Raw genomic sequence first — 17,345 nt, forward strand, 5'->3', positions numbered from 1 at the left:
TATATATTGCTGTTTGATTATGTTATGCAAAAACAGCCAGCTAACCACAATCACCATCTCAGGGCTGAAAATGTGTCTATATCTTTAAAAAAAAAAATAATAAAAAAAATAAAAAAAATAAAAAAAAAAAAATAAAAAGTAACTGAACACTACACAACAAACTTGATAAAATAGAATAAAAATAAAAAGATGGAACTAAAACCAGGTGCATCTTAATCTAAAATAAATAATTCAACAAAATGATGTGCTTGCTTCCTTCACAACTGACAAGTTGCCTCAGGTGGATCATCATGAGCAAGGGCCTTCAGACAACTGTAAAGTGTTTCCTTTATGCCTGACATCATGTGAAATATAAACAGTCTGTACAATAATGTCCATCACATGCTCGAGCTTCTTCACCTGCATTGCAGATGATCTTAGTGGGTAAGAGAGAGGTGGCCTTCATGCAATACAATATGCAGAGAACATTCAGTCTCCTCTTTCCTATTCCTTAGACAGAAGGAATTTCTTCAGATTTGGCTGAACCTGAAATTTTTATTTCCTGGTTTTGAGAGTTTAATTCCTGTCACCACAGATCTGTTTAACTTCATTACTAAGAGAGCTTTTTGGAAAGACTGCACATCAGGTTCTGAGATCTTCAAGCAAATTGCTATGCAAGATGTTTTGTTGTTGTTTGTTTGTCTGTCTGTCTTTTGTATTCATGGTGTTCTTGGCAAGTTGGTCAACCATTACACTATGCACACAGAAAACAAGTATGACCAGATAACCATGGCAGAACAATGTTTTAAGCATCATTTTGCAGAATGGTACGTGCATAAGAGACAACCAATATAGAGTGATTAATATCTAATGTCTCCAACATTAATGGCCTAAAGAGCAGAGTTAGATATCAATGACTGTTTGAGTTGAGACTGATATAAAGTATGGTGATGATTAAAAACATTTTAACTGCCAGGATTTGAGCAGTTAATTCAACTGTATCGAAACAGAAACTATCAGGGGTGGATGTTACATGAAAATAAATCTTGCAAATGATTGCCAGACTGAATCTGAAAAGTTGGGAAATTATCAGAATAAAAGGCTTCATTAGAAAAGACCTGGCAGTGTCTTTATATGAGTGGCCAGGTCAAAGTGAACAACAGGAAACTATAATGTTCACAGTGCTGGGTTTCTTATATTTGTTGGTTGTTGTTTTTTGTTGTTTTTTTTTTTTTGTTTTTTTTTTGGGGGGGGGGTTGTTTGTTACTGTGTGTGTGTGTGTGTGTGTGTGTGTGTGTGTGTGTGTTGTTTTGTTGTTGTTTTGTTGTTGTTGTTTATGAAAACTAACCAATCAAAATAATGACAGTGTTAACATCCACATTCCGAAAATGTTATTGCCACAAGTGGTTTACATTGTGGACTGTTCAAAGTGGTCATGAAATTAAACTTTAACTTCCAAGTACAGTTTCATAACATGTGTGTACAGTCACATCACAATCAACCTACCTTCCCAAATAACATACGTGTCTGTCCGTGTATTTTTTTTTTTATAAATAATCTGTGCACACACATAAAAAATAATAATATATAAATACATACATCATAAATATCGTTGGACTACTTGTGTTTTTGTCATCATGATCATGATGTAATAAAAATTTTAAAAATACTGACAGTTTTCTATCAACAGACACCAAATCCCTGAACAATGTATTATACATATAATATGCAGAATATAATGAAAATCCTTCAAAAGTTTTACTGGCTCTTCAAACCTCTTTCAGTGTGCTGCAATACTGACACACACTGATTAGTTTCAAGACACTTAAGTACTTCAAGCAACACAACACTGTTTGTGTACATATATCTTGATATAGCATACATTACCTGTGTCATTTATCAATCAGAACGTGTATACTTCTTACCTCACACTTTCAGTTGCTTGACCTTTTAGCACTACTGGTTAAGTGCACCACATGTCCAAGCTTACCTGCTTGTTGTTTTCCCCAAATTTATCTAAGACAGACCGATCATATCAGTTTTACTCTGTTTATCATTTGGCCTGGTCATTATTGGGGTTGTGATTCTCTTCAAAAGCCAGGTTGTGTAAGTTATACTTTGTTATTGTTTGCGTGTGGCTGAATACTTGACATAAACATGGAGTGTTGTCTACCAAAGGGCTTTAAAATCGCACCTGGTTTGACTGGTTAGAAATGACACCTGCTTTGATCACCAGTCCCAAGTGGCCTTCCCCCCACCCCTCAAAAAAAGAACAAAAGCAGAAACAAATCAATGAAGCAGTTGCAACCCAAATTAGCAGTGTGATTTTATGACTTTTTTTTTCAGCTGATCTAAGACTCCAAAATCTAAATTTGTACCTAGAAATGGCACATCTGGAGTTGCCATATAATTGTCCATTTGTGTTTTTTTCACTAAGGATTTGTATTAAATCAACACAGAGATCTTTCTTCTTGCATTCTTCCAAACAGTTACTGGTGCATGCAGTTAACAGCTCAAAAAAACAAAAAACAAAACAAAACAAAAAAACCCCAACATATTCACCACACTTATTCACAGGTGACTCCCCCCCATCCCCACCCCATCCCACCCCTAGTTGGAACATTTCACCAACAACTGATGTTTGGTGGACATGGTGTGAGACCCACCCATCTTGCAGGTCTGTAGGGAATCTTCTTGAGAACGATGGCATGATTGATCCACAATGACAGCTATGCACAGTCAACATAATTCAAGGATGTGAAAGACCTCCATTTTCAGTTTTTATTGATACTGGGTTCATGACCTTCTACAGGTAGCATGTGCACACAGCACGTACCATGATACACAGCTGTTTGACGACATGATATTGATGTCTGCAGACAGCTGAACAGTTCTGGGCGCAGAAGGCTGTCTTCTGGCAATGCTGCCAGACTAAGAGGTGGAGGAGTGCGGGGAAAGGTGGGGAGGGGTGTGTGTGTGTGTGTGTGCGGGTGGGGGTAAAAAAGGGGTCCAGAGACAAACTATGTATTGTATAACAATGTGTAACTGACAGGCTGGTCAACCAATTTATAAATGAGATGAAAATCTGTGGTTTCCTGTATAATCTGAACTATTCATTCATCTTTTCTAATGGGGCGGGGAATGGGGGGGTGAGAGTTAAACTTTTACATGTTCTTTCACAATCTATTTCAAAGACAACAAACTGAACAAAGTCTGACATATTTATCTTTTCTGAATATCGCAGACCTCCGTCGGACAGTGTTGAACATAGATAAATCCTAGTTCATGTCTGCCCTACTGGTACAGCACCGCCTGTGTCTGTCACACAAGTCACAAGTATCATGAATCATGAGCAAAAACCATGCAGTTGGCAGCAAATGTTTCAATCTAATTAGTGCACATTTCCTGTTCTAGTATCCAAAGTCAAGGACCTGTTTTCAATGTAACTATTTCTGTGTTTCTGGGTTGCCTTGTCATGAATACTTATCTTAGATGTTTTCAATGGTTTTCAACATACAAAATTCTGCATATACATTGCCAGTCGTTTACTGGTTCTAGAACTTCTAGTATCTTTTCTGTGGCTTTATAGACAGGTGTGTTTCAAAACATCCGTCATTCAATTCCACTACATGAGTTTTGCTGGTCCATAACTTTTTACATGTGCATGTTACGTGACATGATACGATAATGAAACTTGTCAGTTTTGCATCTCTTGGGCCACTGTTTGTGCGACTGAGCTCTGTCATAAAGGTGCACCGCTTTATCCTTCGTCTACAACCCACACAAGCAGGTATGCGCATCTTTTCTTCTTATAAATCCTTTTTTTTTTCTTCTTTTTTTAACTTTGCATTTTGCATGAGTTTTCTTCTGCTTTCATCCACTCAGTTGGAGTTTCAACACAAGAGAATAACTCGCGTGTTATGAATGTAGTTCTGTAACGCTAGCATTTATTTTTTCTGCATTCAAATGAACCAAATAACATAGATAACGTTACACAATCTCACAATGTTTTCTTCAAACGTTAACGGGCAGCTGAATCTACTTACCGCAGACGACTTTTGAACAGGCCATGTCGAGCACAACTTTATCATGTGACCAAACCGGAAGTTATTGTAAAACCGAAACTTGTTTGCTATGGATTACTTGTTCCGGGTCAACGATTGAGTTCAAACCCCCCAAAAGTGAAACAAGTCTTGAGATTACCACAAAAACGAACGCTTTTTTGAAAGCCGGCATGATCAGCAAATGCAAAGAAAAGTAATGAAATGGACAGAAATGCATTTATCATTATTTTAAAAAGATCTATAATCGCTGGCATTGATAAATGCAGTATTTAAATGCGCGTACAGTTCATAACCGCTGACCCATGACATGCAAGGTCCCGCTGACGACATAACGCTGGTTGCCGACTTACCGAATGCACTGTGACCCAGTAGTTCGTCTGACTCAGGTAAGAGTTATTTCTTTCATTTTCTCACATTAGATATGAGTACTTACAACGCCTCTGGCACCCTACTGAACTACGGTGCTGTAGACTTCGTCTTTACTGTGCTGCGCAATCTTGAGTAAACAACTTGGGAAAGTGCATGAGTGGCGTTCATGTTGTGTCGATGTTTGCCAGGAGGAACGAAAGGTCGCGGTTGGCGTTAACAGTTCACCCAGACTTGTCTTCCGCTGACTTTGTGCATATTGTCCTTCACCGCTGGATTATTACTCTCTCTCTCTCTCTCTCTCTCTCTCTCTCTCTGTCTCTCTCTCTCTCTGTCTCTCTCTCTCTCTGTCTGTGTGTGTGTGTGTGTGTGTGTGTGTGTGTGTGTGTGTGTCTGTCTCTCTGTCTCTGTTTCTCTCTAATCCCCATCTGTCCCTGCCTGTCTTGGTCTCTGTCTCTCGGATGAACATGCAACTACTCAGTAACAGAGACACAACACACGTACGCGCACTCACTCACTCACTCACACACACACACACACACACACACACACACACACACACACACACACACACACACACACACACACACGTGTGACGCTCGCCGCGCGCGCGCTAGTACGCACACATATGCACGCACACTGACGCCGTGACCGACTGACGCGCACACACACGTGCTTGCGCGTGCACACTCACACACACGTCACACACACACACACACACACACACACACACACACACACACACACACACACACACACACACACACAGACTGGCATACATAAACACACTGACGCACGCACGCACGCACTGACGCGGCACGCGCACACACACACACACACACACACACTGCACACACACACACACACACACACACACACTGACACTATACACACGCGCGCACACAAACAAACCAAAACAAGAACACAAAAACACTCGCGCACGCTCTCAGTTGCACACACACACACACACACACACACACACACACACACACACACACACACACACACACACACACACACACACACTCATGTACGTACAGTACGCACGCACGCACACGTATTGAAGTGACAAGCAGCCCTGGTAGTGATAGCCACCCTTCCGTGCTGAAAGCTTGTAATGTATATAAGTGAAGAAAAAAAAGTGTTTTTTTGGGGGGGGGGGGGGGTAGTTATAGTAGCAATATCGTAGCAGAAGTTATACAATTCGTGGACCAGCTTAAAAAGCTCCTTGGCGAATGAACAGTCGCATGCCCCAATTAAAGTATTCGGAGCTGGGTTAGGTAACGTGACTTTCGCTATTCATGGACCAACATTTTAACTTTATCGCAACAGTGTTGAGACTCGGTATTTCTGACCTCCTTAATTGTGCACAAATAGCACTTAAAAAACGGTGCAGTATTCTGATTCTCTCTGTGATAATGGAAAAGAGGACGACGTGTGTGCATTTATTTTGTTCTTGACTGTCGCACACTCAAAGGATATCAGAGACACACATGTCTTCGTCCCTTAAACACAACAGACATCCGTGTCTGTTTGATATAATTAAAGCTGTGCTTGTTTTTATGTATATATACGTACTGGTGGCATTGTGCGAAGCATAGCCATGTAGGTATGTTTGTACAAGGCGCCTAAAGTAGGGAGAAATTGCAATTATATTTCATAAAATCTGTCGTGGGCTGTCATTGATATTTATAAGGAGGAATTCTACGTTTTGTTCACAAACCCGTTCAGGAGGGGCCGGCTCGACCTAAATGATTAGCCATCCGTATCCGTGTTGTTGTTGTTTTTTTTCCGGCTTGACATCAGTAATGATGACGATTGTATCAGCGACAAACCAAGGAGGAAGGTGCATGGCAGATTGGTGAAGACGCTCAGCTACCTCTGAATACAGAGAATCCGTGAGGGTCTGGGTTCGAATCCCGCTCTCGCCCTTTCTCCCAAGTCATTGACCGTGAATTTCCATGTGGATTAATAAAGTGTTTTTGAATTGAATTTTGAATTGAATTGACTGGAAATTCAAACCGAGCGTCTATAATGATAGTCTTTCGGATGAGACGATAAACTCCCCGGTGTGCAGCACGCACTTGGCGCACTGGAAAAAGAACCCATGGCAACGAGAGTGTTGTCCACTGGCAACATTCTATCAGTAACAGAAATCCGCTCTGACAGGTACACTAAGCCTGACTAAGCGCGTCTGGTTACGCTGCTGATCAGGCATCAGCCTAGCAGATGTGGTGCAGCGTATATGGATTTGTCCGAACGCAGTGACGCCTCCTTGAGAAATTGAAACTGAAACTGAAACCACAACGTACGTAGACATACTCAGTCGGCTCAACTACAATAATTACTACGTAGGCTGCGTGCGTTCACGGGTCGGTCGTCCTGTGTGTATGCAGCCCGCTACACGTTACTGTGACTGACTCCGTGAAGTCAGGAAATTCACGGCAACTGAATTTCCTTGGTCGTCAGTTCAGGAACTACCTAGCTATTACGACCGTCTTTCAGTGACTGAAACTCGATCCACGTGGTCACCCGTCTGTGTGTGTGTGTGTGTGTGTGTGTGTGTGTGTGTGTGTGTGTGTGTGTGTGTGTGTCTGGTGTGTGTGTGTGTGTGTGTGTGTGTGTGTGTGTTTGTTTCTAGTGTTTATGTGTGTATGTGCGCGCTCAGTCGCGCCTTCGCGTGCGCGTCAGTGTCTGTATGTGTGTGTGTGTGTGTGTGTGTGTGTGTGTGTGTGTGTGTGTGTGTGTGTGTCTATCTGTATGTTTTGCGAAAATCGTTCTTTTACTTAGTGTTCAATCGACCAGTGATAATGCAGACACAGCGTTGACATTGCAAACAGATGCAACTGCATGTTTTCTTGAGTATATCACAGTTTACAGCATCCGTCATATCGTCGTTGTTGTTGCTGCTGCTGCTGCTGCTGCTGCTGCTGCTGCTGAATTATTTCAGTCCTACAATGTACACAAATCGGAGGCGCGGCGTCTGGCAATGGGAAAAGTATTATTTCCATGTGTATTTCTTTTCTTTGACTGTGTCTGTGACCGTGTAGTTTTTCTTATTTTCTAGGTTCCTGTTCTCCTTGTTATTATTATCATCATCATCATCATCATCATTATTATTATTATTATTATTATTATTATTATTATTATCAATGGCATTATTATTGTTCTTGTTGTTTTGATGCATACAACGCATCGAAAGTAGCAGACAAGTTACAAATCGTAGCTGAATCAGATGAATTACACAATCTATACGTAGCTTTCGGTTTTTGCCCTGAAAACAGCAGCGGATGATTGACTGGTGAATAACAACCTAATAATTTGTTTCAGTCATGTTGAAGATTTTTTTCAGGGCAGTCGAGTTCGTAAAATGCTGGATTTCCAGGTAGATCACAGTGGTCAGTTGAATAGCGGGGGGTAGGCCCACTGAACAGTCGTTCGACGAAAGAGTGTGTAGTTATCCAAATATTTTTCTGTCTTCCTTTGGTCACAGTGTTGTAAGAACTGCTGTCTTAATGCTTTTGGGGGTGAGGGAGGGAGGGGTGGGGATCTGGGGGTGGCGGTGGTGGAGGTGGGGGGCGGGGGTGGAGGGGTTGTGGTGGTGGTTAAGATTTGGGTCTCTGTGTACAAACAGCTGTCAGTTCGAGAAACAAGACTTCGTCTTAGTAGTAAGCAGGAGATCGAGTGACTAGCCACAATAGCCGAGTGGTCAAAGCGTTTAAATTGGACTTTCAGTCTGAGGGTCCCGGGTTCGACTGAAGCTCGGTGGGCGCAATAGCCGAGTGGTTAAAGCGTTGGACTGTCAATCTGAGGGTCCCGGGTTTGAATCACGGTGACGGCGCCTGGTGGGTAAAGGGTGGAGATTTTTACGATCTCCCTGGTCAACATATGTGCAGACCTGCTAGTGCCTGAACCCCCTTCGTGTGTATATGCAAGCAGAAGATCAAATACGCACGTTAAAGATCCTGTAATCCATGTCAGCGTTCGGTGGGTTACTGGAAGCAAGAACATACCCAGCATGCACACCCCCGAAAACGGAGTATGGCTGCCTACATGGCGGGGTAAAAACGGTCATACACGTAAAAGCCCACTCGTGTACATACGAGTGAACGCAGAAGAAGAAGAAGAAGACTGAAGTTCGGTAACGGCGGCGCCTCAGTAGTGGGTAAAGGGTAGGATCATGTCGAGATTTTTCCTATCTCCCAGGTTAACATTATGTGCAGACCTGTTCAGTAGTGCCTGAACCCCCTCAGTTAATTCGTGTACTGAGGTGTATTCGCAAGCAGAAGATCAAACACGCACGTTAAAGATCCTGTAATCCATGTCAGCGCACGGTGGGTTCAGTACCGGCTGGAAACAAGAACATACCCAGTATGCACATCCCCGAAAACGGAGTATGGCTGCCTACATGACGGGGTTTAAAAAAAAAAAAGGTCATACACGTAAAATCCCACTCGTTTACACTGTGCGAGTGAATATGGGAGTTGCGGCCCACGAACAAAGAAGGAGAAGAGAAGAACTTTGGAGTAAAAAATACACGCAAAAGCCCCCTCGAGTCGAGTACATACGAGTGAACGTCAGTGGAAGTTGCAAGACCGCGAACGAAGAATAATAATAATAAGAAGAATTCTCTCATTATGTTTTTTCCCCACTCTGTCCTCCAGGAAAACCTTTACGGCACCACAACAATGGGTTTGAACCACTCCGCGGTCGGTGCATGCGCGGAGGACCACAATCAGACGAAGACGCAGACGCGACAGACGCCCCCAGCAGCTACAGCAGCAGTTGCCGCCCCTGCCGTGGCTCCCTCTACCGAGCTCATGCGCCGTGACTTCGACAAACTGTTCGCTGACATGGAGTTCCGTGCCCGACGGGCGGCCCTCATGAACTATCATGAGGCTGAGAAGTGTGAAAAGTGGTGAGGGAGGGAGTGTGTGTGTGTGTGTGTGTGTGTGTGTGTGTGTGTGTGTGTGTGTGAGTGTGTTGTGTGTGTGTGTTAATGATGATGATGATGTGCGTGTGTGTGTGTGTGTGTGTGTGTGTGTGTGTGTGTGTGTGTGTGTTAATGATGATGATGTGAGTGTGTGTGTGTGTGTGTGTGTGTGTGTGTGTGTTGTGTGTGTGTGTGTGTGTGTGTGTGTGTGTGTGTGTGTGTGTGTGTGTGTGTGTGTGTGTTCTGGGAGGCTGGGGAGAGGTGCATGTGTGTGTGTGTGTGTACTAGTAGTGGGGGATATGCGCGTGTGTGTATGCATGTGTGTATGTATGTATGTATTATTGATATTATTATTGATTTATATCTATTTTTTTAATAATATTATTATTATTATTATTGTATCAGTGTATGTGTGTGTTGATGTATTTATGTGTGATGGAGCAATTACGCGTTTCTAGTATGTGTGTGTGTGTGTGTGTGCGCGCGCGCGAGCGCGCGCCCGCGCGTTAGTGGGTGTGCATGCATAATTATATCCGGGCGCGTCTGTATCGCCAGAAGTGGCGTCTGCGACGTACACTACCAGATCCAGATCCAGCATTATTGCGAGCGTGCGTGTGTGACGGCACACTGAAATAAAGACAAGACAGAGAACGATGTAGGTACACTGTTCAGAGTGTGCGTCAACACTCTTTGCAGTAGCCGGCTCGTGTCCACACTGACATGGATACATTGAAACTCAGTGAACTCATCTGACAGACACACACACACAACTCACTGTATTTTACTGAACACACATGAATTGCCGAGAGGTGCCAAGTCCCAGAAAGATCTTAACTCTGCGGCCCAGCCCAACTTGGAATCCCAGCATCCTCATCACAGGAAACGCATGCTGACACTATGGTCTACCGCGAAGATTGATTTCTCCAGGACGGGCACAATAGCCGAGTGGCTAAAGCGTTGGACTGACTTTCAATCTGGGGGTCCCACTAGGGTTCGAATCTCGGTAACGGCGCCTGGTGGGTAAAGGGTGGAGATTTTTTCCCATCTCCCAGGTCAACATAATGTGTAGACCAGTGCCTGAACCCCCTTCGTGTGTATACGCACGCAGGAGATCAGATACGCACGTTAAAGATCCAGTAATCCATATCAGCGTTTGGTGGGTTATGGAAACAGGAACATACCCAGCATGCACATCCCCGAAAACGGAGTATGGCAACCTACCTGGCGGGGTAAAATACGAGTGAACGTGGGAGATGCAGCCCACGAACGAAGAAGAAGATTTTTTTCCAGAACAGCATTTCCCACTCCGTGTTATCACAGTAAATACGTTTCCTGACATTTGTCTGAAGGTTCAGCATCCGCATTGCAACTGCCCTTGCTATTGCGCTGCATGTGATCAGCCTATGCGAAGGTTCAGTTTTCTTGACTTGGTACAGTATCCGCATTGCTAATGCACTTGCAAATTGCGCAGTTGACTTGAAAACTTTTTTTTTAAAACATTTTTTAAATTCCATTTTGACAGCAACAACATCTTAATGGACATGTATAAATAAAGAAAAAAACACACACAAAAAAAACCACAACATAAATAGACTGACAGAAACAGCCAAGTAGCTGGATTATACATAGGTTGGTTATCATCATTGAGTATTATCATTCCTTTCTTAAGAGCTTGACGGGTGCAATAGCCGAATGGTTAAAGCGCTGGACTTTCAATCTGAGGGTCCTGGGTTCGAATCTCGGTGCACCTGGTGGGTAAAGGGTGGAGATTTTTCCGATCTCCCAGGTCAACATATGTGCAGACCTGCTAGTGCCTGAACCCCATTCGTGTGTATCCGCACGCAGAAGATCAAATGCGCACGTTAAAGATCCTGTAATCCATGTCAGCGTTCGGTGGGTTATGGAAACAAGAATATACCCAGCATGCACACCCCCGAAAACGGAGTATGGCTGCCTACATGGCGGGGTAAATAAAAAACAAACAAACGGTCAGACACGTAAAAATGTTACATGTCTGTCTGAGTGTGTATGTGTGTGCGTCTGAAATCTGATTGAATGACACAGGAAACGAATGATGAGCGCCCAGTGGCAGCCGTCAGTCGGCTCTACGCAGGTAGGCAGCCTGTGGTGCAAATGTCCCCGTGTATGTAAAGCGCTTAGAGCTTGGTCTCTGACCGAGGATAGGCGCTATAGAAGTATCCACATCAATCAATCAATCTTGCACAAACTGTTAAGGAATACAAACTGTCAATTAAGTATCTTAGAGTATGTTCACAGTAAGTGAACATCACACTCATTTAAGTACACATACTTAACCGTGACCCACTAGTGCAGACTACCACACTCATTTCTTACGAATATCAATAGAAAGAGAATGAATATGGGTGGTTAATTTTCGTTAATCATGAACCGGTTACTAATCATTTGTGATCAATAATTTGTAAGACAGCCATCTGGCAGAGAAAATGGCATAGTTAAAGTTAATAATATGCATTATATTCTTTATATATATTTCACATATATATATATGTATATATATAATTCTCTCTCTCTGTGTGTGTGTGTGTGTGTGTGTGTGTGTGTGTGTGTGTGTGTGATATAGAGAGCATTTACTTACGGAATTCATAATTCAGGCATATTGTCGCAGAGAACATAATGTTTATTAGATCTATGTTGCATCAAGCATTGTAACTGACAATGAAAGCTGATTCGTGTTTTTCCCTCTGTTCACATCCTCTTACCAACATGTATGCGTGTGAACGGTACGTCTTTGAAGGGTGAGCTCTTCTGTGCAAATTATAGCTCTGGGGTGTTTTCTTTAAAATTCGAAATGTCGATTTCTAATTAATAAAAACCATCATCATTCTGATAGAAATGATAATAATCCAAATAATAACAGCAATAATATCATTTATTTTCAGTCTAATATCGTCATCTTGGATGAACAGACTATAAATAAATAAACGAAACAAAACTTGATTTGAAACAAGCATTTCCAACACGCATTTTCACCAGACGTGCCGTCGCTGAGAGGAAAGTGAACTTGAGACCTCAGTTAATCTCTCTCTCTCTCTCTCTCTCTCTCTCTCTCTCTCACACACACACACACACACACACACACACACACACACTATTGCCTAAAATTCCAAAGAGGCGCATGGTATACACGCTTCTTTCAGCAGCCATTCTAATCGCTGAAAGTAACTGAATTTAAGGCATTCATTCCACACACACACACACACACACACACACACACACACACATCGCCAAAAATCCCCACCCCCACCCGCACCCCAAAAAAGGAGTCGCAGGTTTTCTTTCGTGTGCAGTTATTTCAGAATCCTTTTTAGTGAAATCAAATTCAATGACATTCCCTGGGGCGTGCAGGTCGGACTATCTTCAGAACATCTCCACCGTGGTGGGCGCTCTGGGCGTGTCCGGAATCGGGGCCAGCGTGGTCAAAACCAGTCGCGTGGCGGCCAGTTCGGCCGGCGTGGCCGGAGTCCTAGCCCTTCCTCTGTCTGGCGTCCTGCAGTTCTTCGCCAGCGGCTCGTCCACTCTGGCGCCGACCACGGGGGAGAAGGCCCGCCTGCACACCAAGGCCGGGGCAGGGTGGCAGAGGATTGCACGTGAGACTCGGTCCTACCGCGTGCAGCTGAAATACTTGAGTGACCGTGAGTGAGGGCGGGGGAGTGGGGAGGGGGGGAGGCGTGGGGGGGGGGGACGGTTTGGGGGGGGGGTTGGGGAGGGGTGCAGGGTAGTGTGTGTGTGTGTGTGTGTGTTGGGGCTCGTCTACGTTTATGTGTATTTGTTTGTGCTTTAATTCATATCTGTGAAACTGCATGTTTGTTGCATATCTGTTATGCATGTGTGTGTGTGTGTGTGTGTGTCTGTCTGTCTGTCTGTCTGTCTGTCTGTCTGCATGTTTTACATTTATTTGCTTATTTATCATCATTATTGTCTTTTTATTTTATTTTCAATTACTGTTATTATTATAATTCTTTTTTTTTTTAAATTTTTATTTTATTTTTTTATTTTATGTTTTTATTTTTTGTCTCTCAACACCTCACTAAGCGCGTGGGGTTACGCTGCTGGTCAGGCATCCCCTTGGCAGATGTGGTGTAGCGTATATGGAGATGATCGAACGCAGTGACGCCTCCTTGAGCTACTGATACTGATACTGATACTGAATGAGTCGTCGAATGAGGGCGGGGTGGGGGTGGGGGGTTGTTTTGTTTTTTGTTTGTGTTTGTGTGTAGTGGTGGGTGTGGGTGTGGGTGTGGGTGGGGTGTGTATGTGTGTGTGGGTGGGAAGGTGTGTGTGTGTGTGTGTGTGTGTGTGTGTGTGTGTGTGTGTGTGTGTGTGTGTGTTGTATTGTATTGTATTATTTGTATTGTATTATTCTTTTTTTGTCACAACAATTTTTTTCTGTGTGAAATTCGGGCGTTGGGTTATGCTGCTGGTCAGGCATCTGCTTGGCAGATGTGGTGTAGCGAATATGGATTTGACCGAACGCAGTGACGCCTCCTTGAGCTACTGATACTGATACTGATACTCGTTCATAATTTGCAGCGGAGGTGACATCTTTGTCTTGATGGAGAATTCTTTCCATTCCTCCTTACTTCCTTCTTTTCCTCCTTCCATCCTCCCTTCTCTCCCCTCTTCCTTCCTTCCTTCCCTCCTTCTCTTCCTCCTCCCTTCCTTCCCTCCTTCTCTTCCTCTTCCCTTCCTTCCCTCCTTTCTTCCTCCACTCATTCATTCGTTACCTGAGGAGGTGCGCTCGGAGTTGCTGTCCACATCTTCTTCCCTCGTTCCCTCACTCCTTCCTTCCTTCCTCCCTTTTTGCCTTCCTTTCCTTCCTTCCTTCCTTCCCTCCCTCCCTTCTTCCTTCCTTCTCTTCCTCCTCCCTTCCTTCCCTCCTTTCTTCCTCCACTCATTCATTCGTTACCTTAGGAGGTGCGCTCGGAGTTGCTGTCCACATCTTCTTCCCTCGTTTCCTCACTCTTTCCTTCCTTCCTTCCTCCCTTTTTGCCTTCCTTTCCTTCCTTCCTGCCTTCTCTCTATCCCTCATTCCATCCTTTCTTGCTTCATTCGCTCGCTCATTCATTTCTCACATCAACGTTGTTCCAGGGAAGGTGTACTCTGCGTCTTTCTTCCTTTCCTCCCTCCCTCCTTCCCGGTTCCCCATGCCTTTCTTCTCTCATTTTTTCCTTCCTTCCTTCCTTCCTTCGCTCATTCATTCCTCGCCTGCACATTGTTCCAGAGCAGGTTCACTCTGAGCTGCTGTCCACGTCTATCTTCCTTCCTTTCCTCCGTCCCCCCCTCCCGGTATTCCATGCCTTTCTCCTCTCATTTATATTCCTTCCTTCCTTCCTTCCTTCGCTCATTCATTCCCCACCTGCACGTTGCTCCAGGGGAGGTGCGCTCAGAACTGCTGTCCACTTATTCCTTCCTTCCTTTCCTCCCTCCCTCCCTCCTTCCTTCCCGCTACCCCATGCCTTTCGTCTCTCATTTCTTCCTTCCTTCCTTCCTTCCCTCATTCATTCCCCACCTGCACGTTGCTCCAGGGGAGGTGCGCTCAGAACTGCTGTCCACTTATTCCTTCCTTCCTTTCCTCCCTCCCTTCCTCCTTCCCGCTACCCCATGCCTTTCTTCCCTCATTTCTCCCTTCCTTCCTTCCTTCCTTCACTCATTCATTCCCCACCTGTCCGTTGTTCCAGGGGAGGTGTACTCCAAGCTGCTGTCCTGTGTCTTTCGTGCCTCCCTCCCTCCCTCCTTCCCGCTACCCCATGCCTTTCTTCCCTCATTTCTCCCTTCCTTCCTTCCTTCCTTCACTCATTCATTCCCCACCTGTCCGTTGTTCCAGGGGAGGTGCACTTCGAGCGCGTCTTCCTTCCTTTCCTCGCTCCCTTCTGGTGTAGTGTCCCAGATTGTCCCCCACCCCCGGAAACGTTCCCACGGGACAAATTGACTGCTCGAAATGGGCCCCCCCCCGGGGACTGTCTCACCGTTGATGTCCCCTGCGGACATTTTCAGCGGTCAAAATGTCCCACTTCTTGCGTCTTAGCCATTTTCAGGCTTGGAGGTGGGGTGGGGCGCCCGGGGGGTTGAGTGGGGCGGGGGGGGGGGGGCATTTCAGAACAAGGCTAAAACGCAAGAAGGGGACATTCTGGCCGCTGGAAATGTCAGCAGGGGACGTTATCAATGGTGAGAAAGTCCCCGGGGGATATTTCCAGCAGTAAAATTGTCCCGTGGGAACGTTTTCCAGGTGTGGGATAATCTTGGATACTACACCGGTGCCCCATTCCTTTCTCCTCTCATTTATTCCCTCCTTCATTCCTTCATTCCTTCGCTCATTCATTCCCCACGTGCACGTTGTTCCAGGCGAGGTGCGCTCAGAGCTGCTGCATGTGTGGTACCAGCGCGTGGTGGAGGCCAGTGAGGCGGTCAGCATGATCATGCCCATCAAGCCAGACACCTACCTCAAGTTCGACCACCCCGAAATTGTCCGGGACCGTCTCAACAAGAGGGAGGGGCTCGTGCGCAAGTACATCGAAATGGAGGAGGCTACCACCACGGCAGAGAAATGAGAAATGAACGTCATTGATGTTTGTTGGTAGGGGGTGGAAGTGTAGAGATTTTGAGTGAATGTGTGCGTAGTGGTGGTGGTGGTGGTGATGTGTGTGTGTGTGTGTGTGATTTGGAGGAGAGGGAAGATGAAATGCAGTCCACCCCAGACGCTAAAAAACGCGTAGCGGACTCCACCAGTTACTGATGATTACATACCATCAGTATCTCCCTGGGGCCGTATTTGAGACAAAATTCATTTTGCCTTTAGGCAAGTTACCCTTGGTAGGGACCCGCAGGTACAGTTTAACGTGTTCAAGACATGCGCGATGCGCTCAGGCAGTTGACTCATCGTCTATAATTAAAAATCCCGGGGATTCCCTTCTGCACATGCTCTTTTACTTCGCACTGCACCACAGTGTAACAATTTTTAAAATGAAAAAAAAAAGGCTTCAGTGGCAAAGCAGTGATGAGTCAGCAGCTTGTCGAACCTGGGGGCTACTTTCGCATACTGACACATTGTCCTCCCTGCTTTTCAGCAAATTGCAAAAAATTAATGAAATAAAATAATGGAGTTTGGTTTCAAATATTTCTCTGGAATTAACGAATGTCAATGATCTGCAAATTTCAGGCATTCCGTCATTTATCGTCTGTAAGTGCACTCACTTCGCAGCTATGTACGTAAGTCATGTGGAATATAATGACGTCTGCCAGTCTCAATACGTCACTTCTGACTGCCAAGCGAACAAAGGATAAGATCGAACAATCAGGGGCTGTATTCAAGACACGTCTCTCCGCAAAACGCCTGTCTTCCCTCAACAAAACCAACGCAACAAAAGGATTCGCCATAGTTGCCTCTGCTTCGTCGCCTTTGGCAGATAGTAAGGGTAAATTGCCTTCAGGTTTGTAGCCCTGCGGATAGGCTCTTGTGTTCCTGAATACTGGCTAGTGCTTACCCTCGAGCAGTTTGCCTTGCGTCAGGCAGATCACCCACAGGTACACATTCACCCGCAGTCACGATGGTCTCTGAAATACGGCCCCACTGGATAGAAAGAGTTAAAGTTGTTTTCCTGCGCGTCGTCGCCTCTTTCTCCAAATCTTTTACTGGTGTGTGTGTAGCCTACAGGTCCATCTTCGATGGCCACCTGTCTTAGAAACACCTTCGTTTTTCGGGCTGCTCAAGGCAGGATGTTCACGCCTTCCACTGGGATTTTTTGTGAGCTTCGTGTGTTTTTAGCCGTGTGTGCCAAGGCAGTGGTTGGTGACATTTTGTTGCCACACCTCTTCCTCTATACCTCGAGCTGTCTGGATGGTATCTAGTTAGAGAATCGTACAGATCTTGCAGACAGACTTTCGTTTTCCATGTGTCTCTGTGTTTCTGTTGGTATCTGTTTGTGCGCATGTGTGTGTGTGTGTGTGTGTGTGTGTGTGTGTGT

The 17,345-nt window shown here is 44.8% G+C and overlaps 1 protein-coding gene across 1 annotated transcript in view; it reads left to right on the top strand.

The window, feature by feature from the left end:
- The first annotated feature begins 4,199 nt into the window (after positions 1 to 4,199).
- LOC143285185 (uncharacterized) overlaps positions 4,200 to 17,345 on the top strand; it is a 14,088-nt gene continuing 942 nt past the window's right edge. The window contains exons 1-4 of the mRNA XM_076592420.1: positions 4,200 to 4,429; positions 9,074 to 9,327; positions 12,730 to 13,016; positions 15,727 to 17,345. The exon at positions 15,727 to 17,345 is cut by the window's right edge and continues 942 nt beyond it. Of these exons, the coding sequence (XP_076448535.1) occupies positions 4,397 to 4,429; positions 9,074 to 9,327; positions 12,730 to 13,016; positions 15,727 to 15,932 (780 nt within the window). The 5' untranslated portion in view covers positions 4,200 to 4,396 and the 3' untranslated portion in view covers positions 15,933 to 17,345. The remainder of the gene's footprint in view (positions 4,430 to 9,073; positions 9,328 to 12,729; positions 13,017 to 15,726) is intronic.

The sequence above is a fragment of the Babylonia areolata genome, chromosome 8, assembly GCF_041734735.1.
Source record: "Babylonia areolata isolate BAREFJ2019XMU chromosome 8, ASM4173473v1, whole genome shotgun sequence".
NCBI classification, from domain to species: domain Eukaryota; kingdom Metazoa; phylum Mollusca; class Gastropoda; order Neogastropoda; family Buccinidae; genus Babylonia; species Babylonia areolata.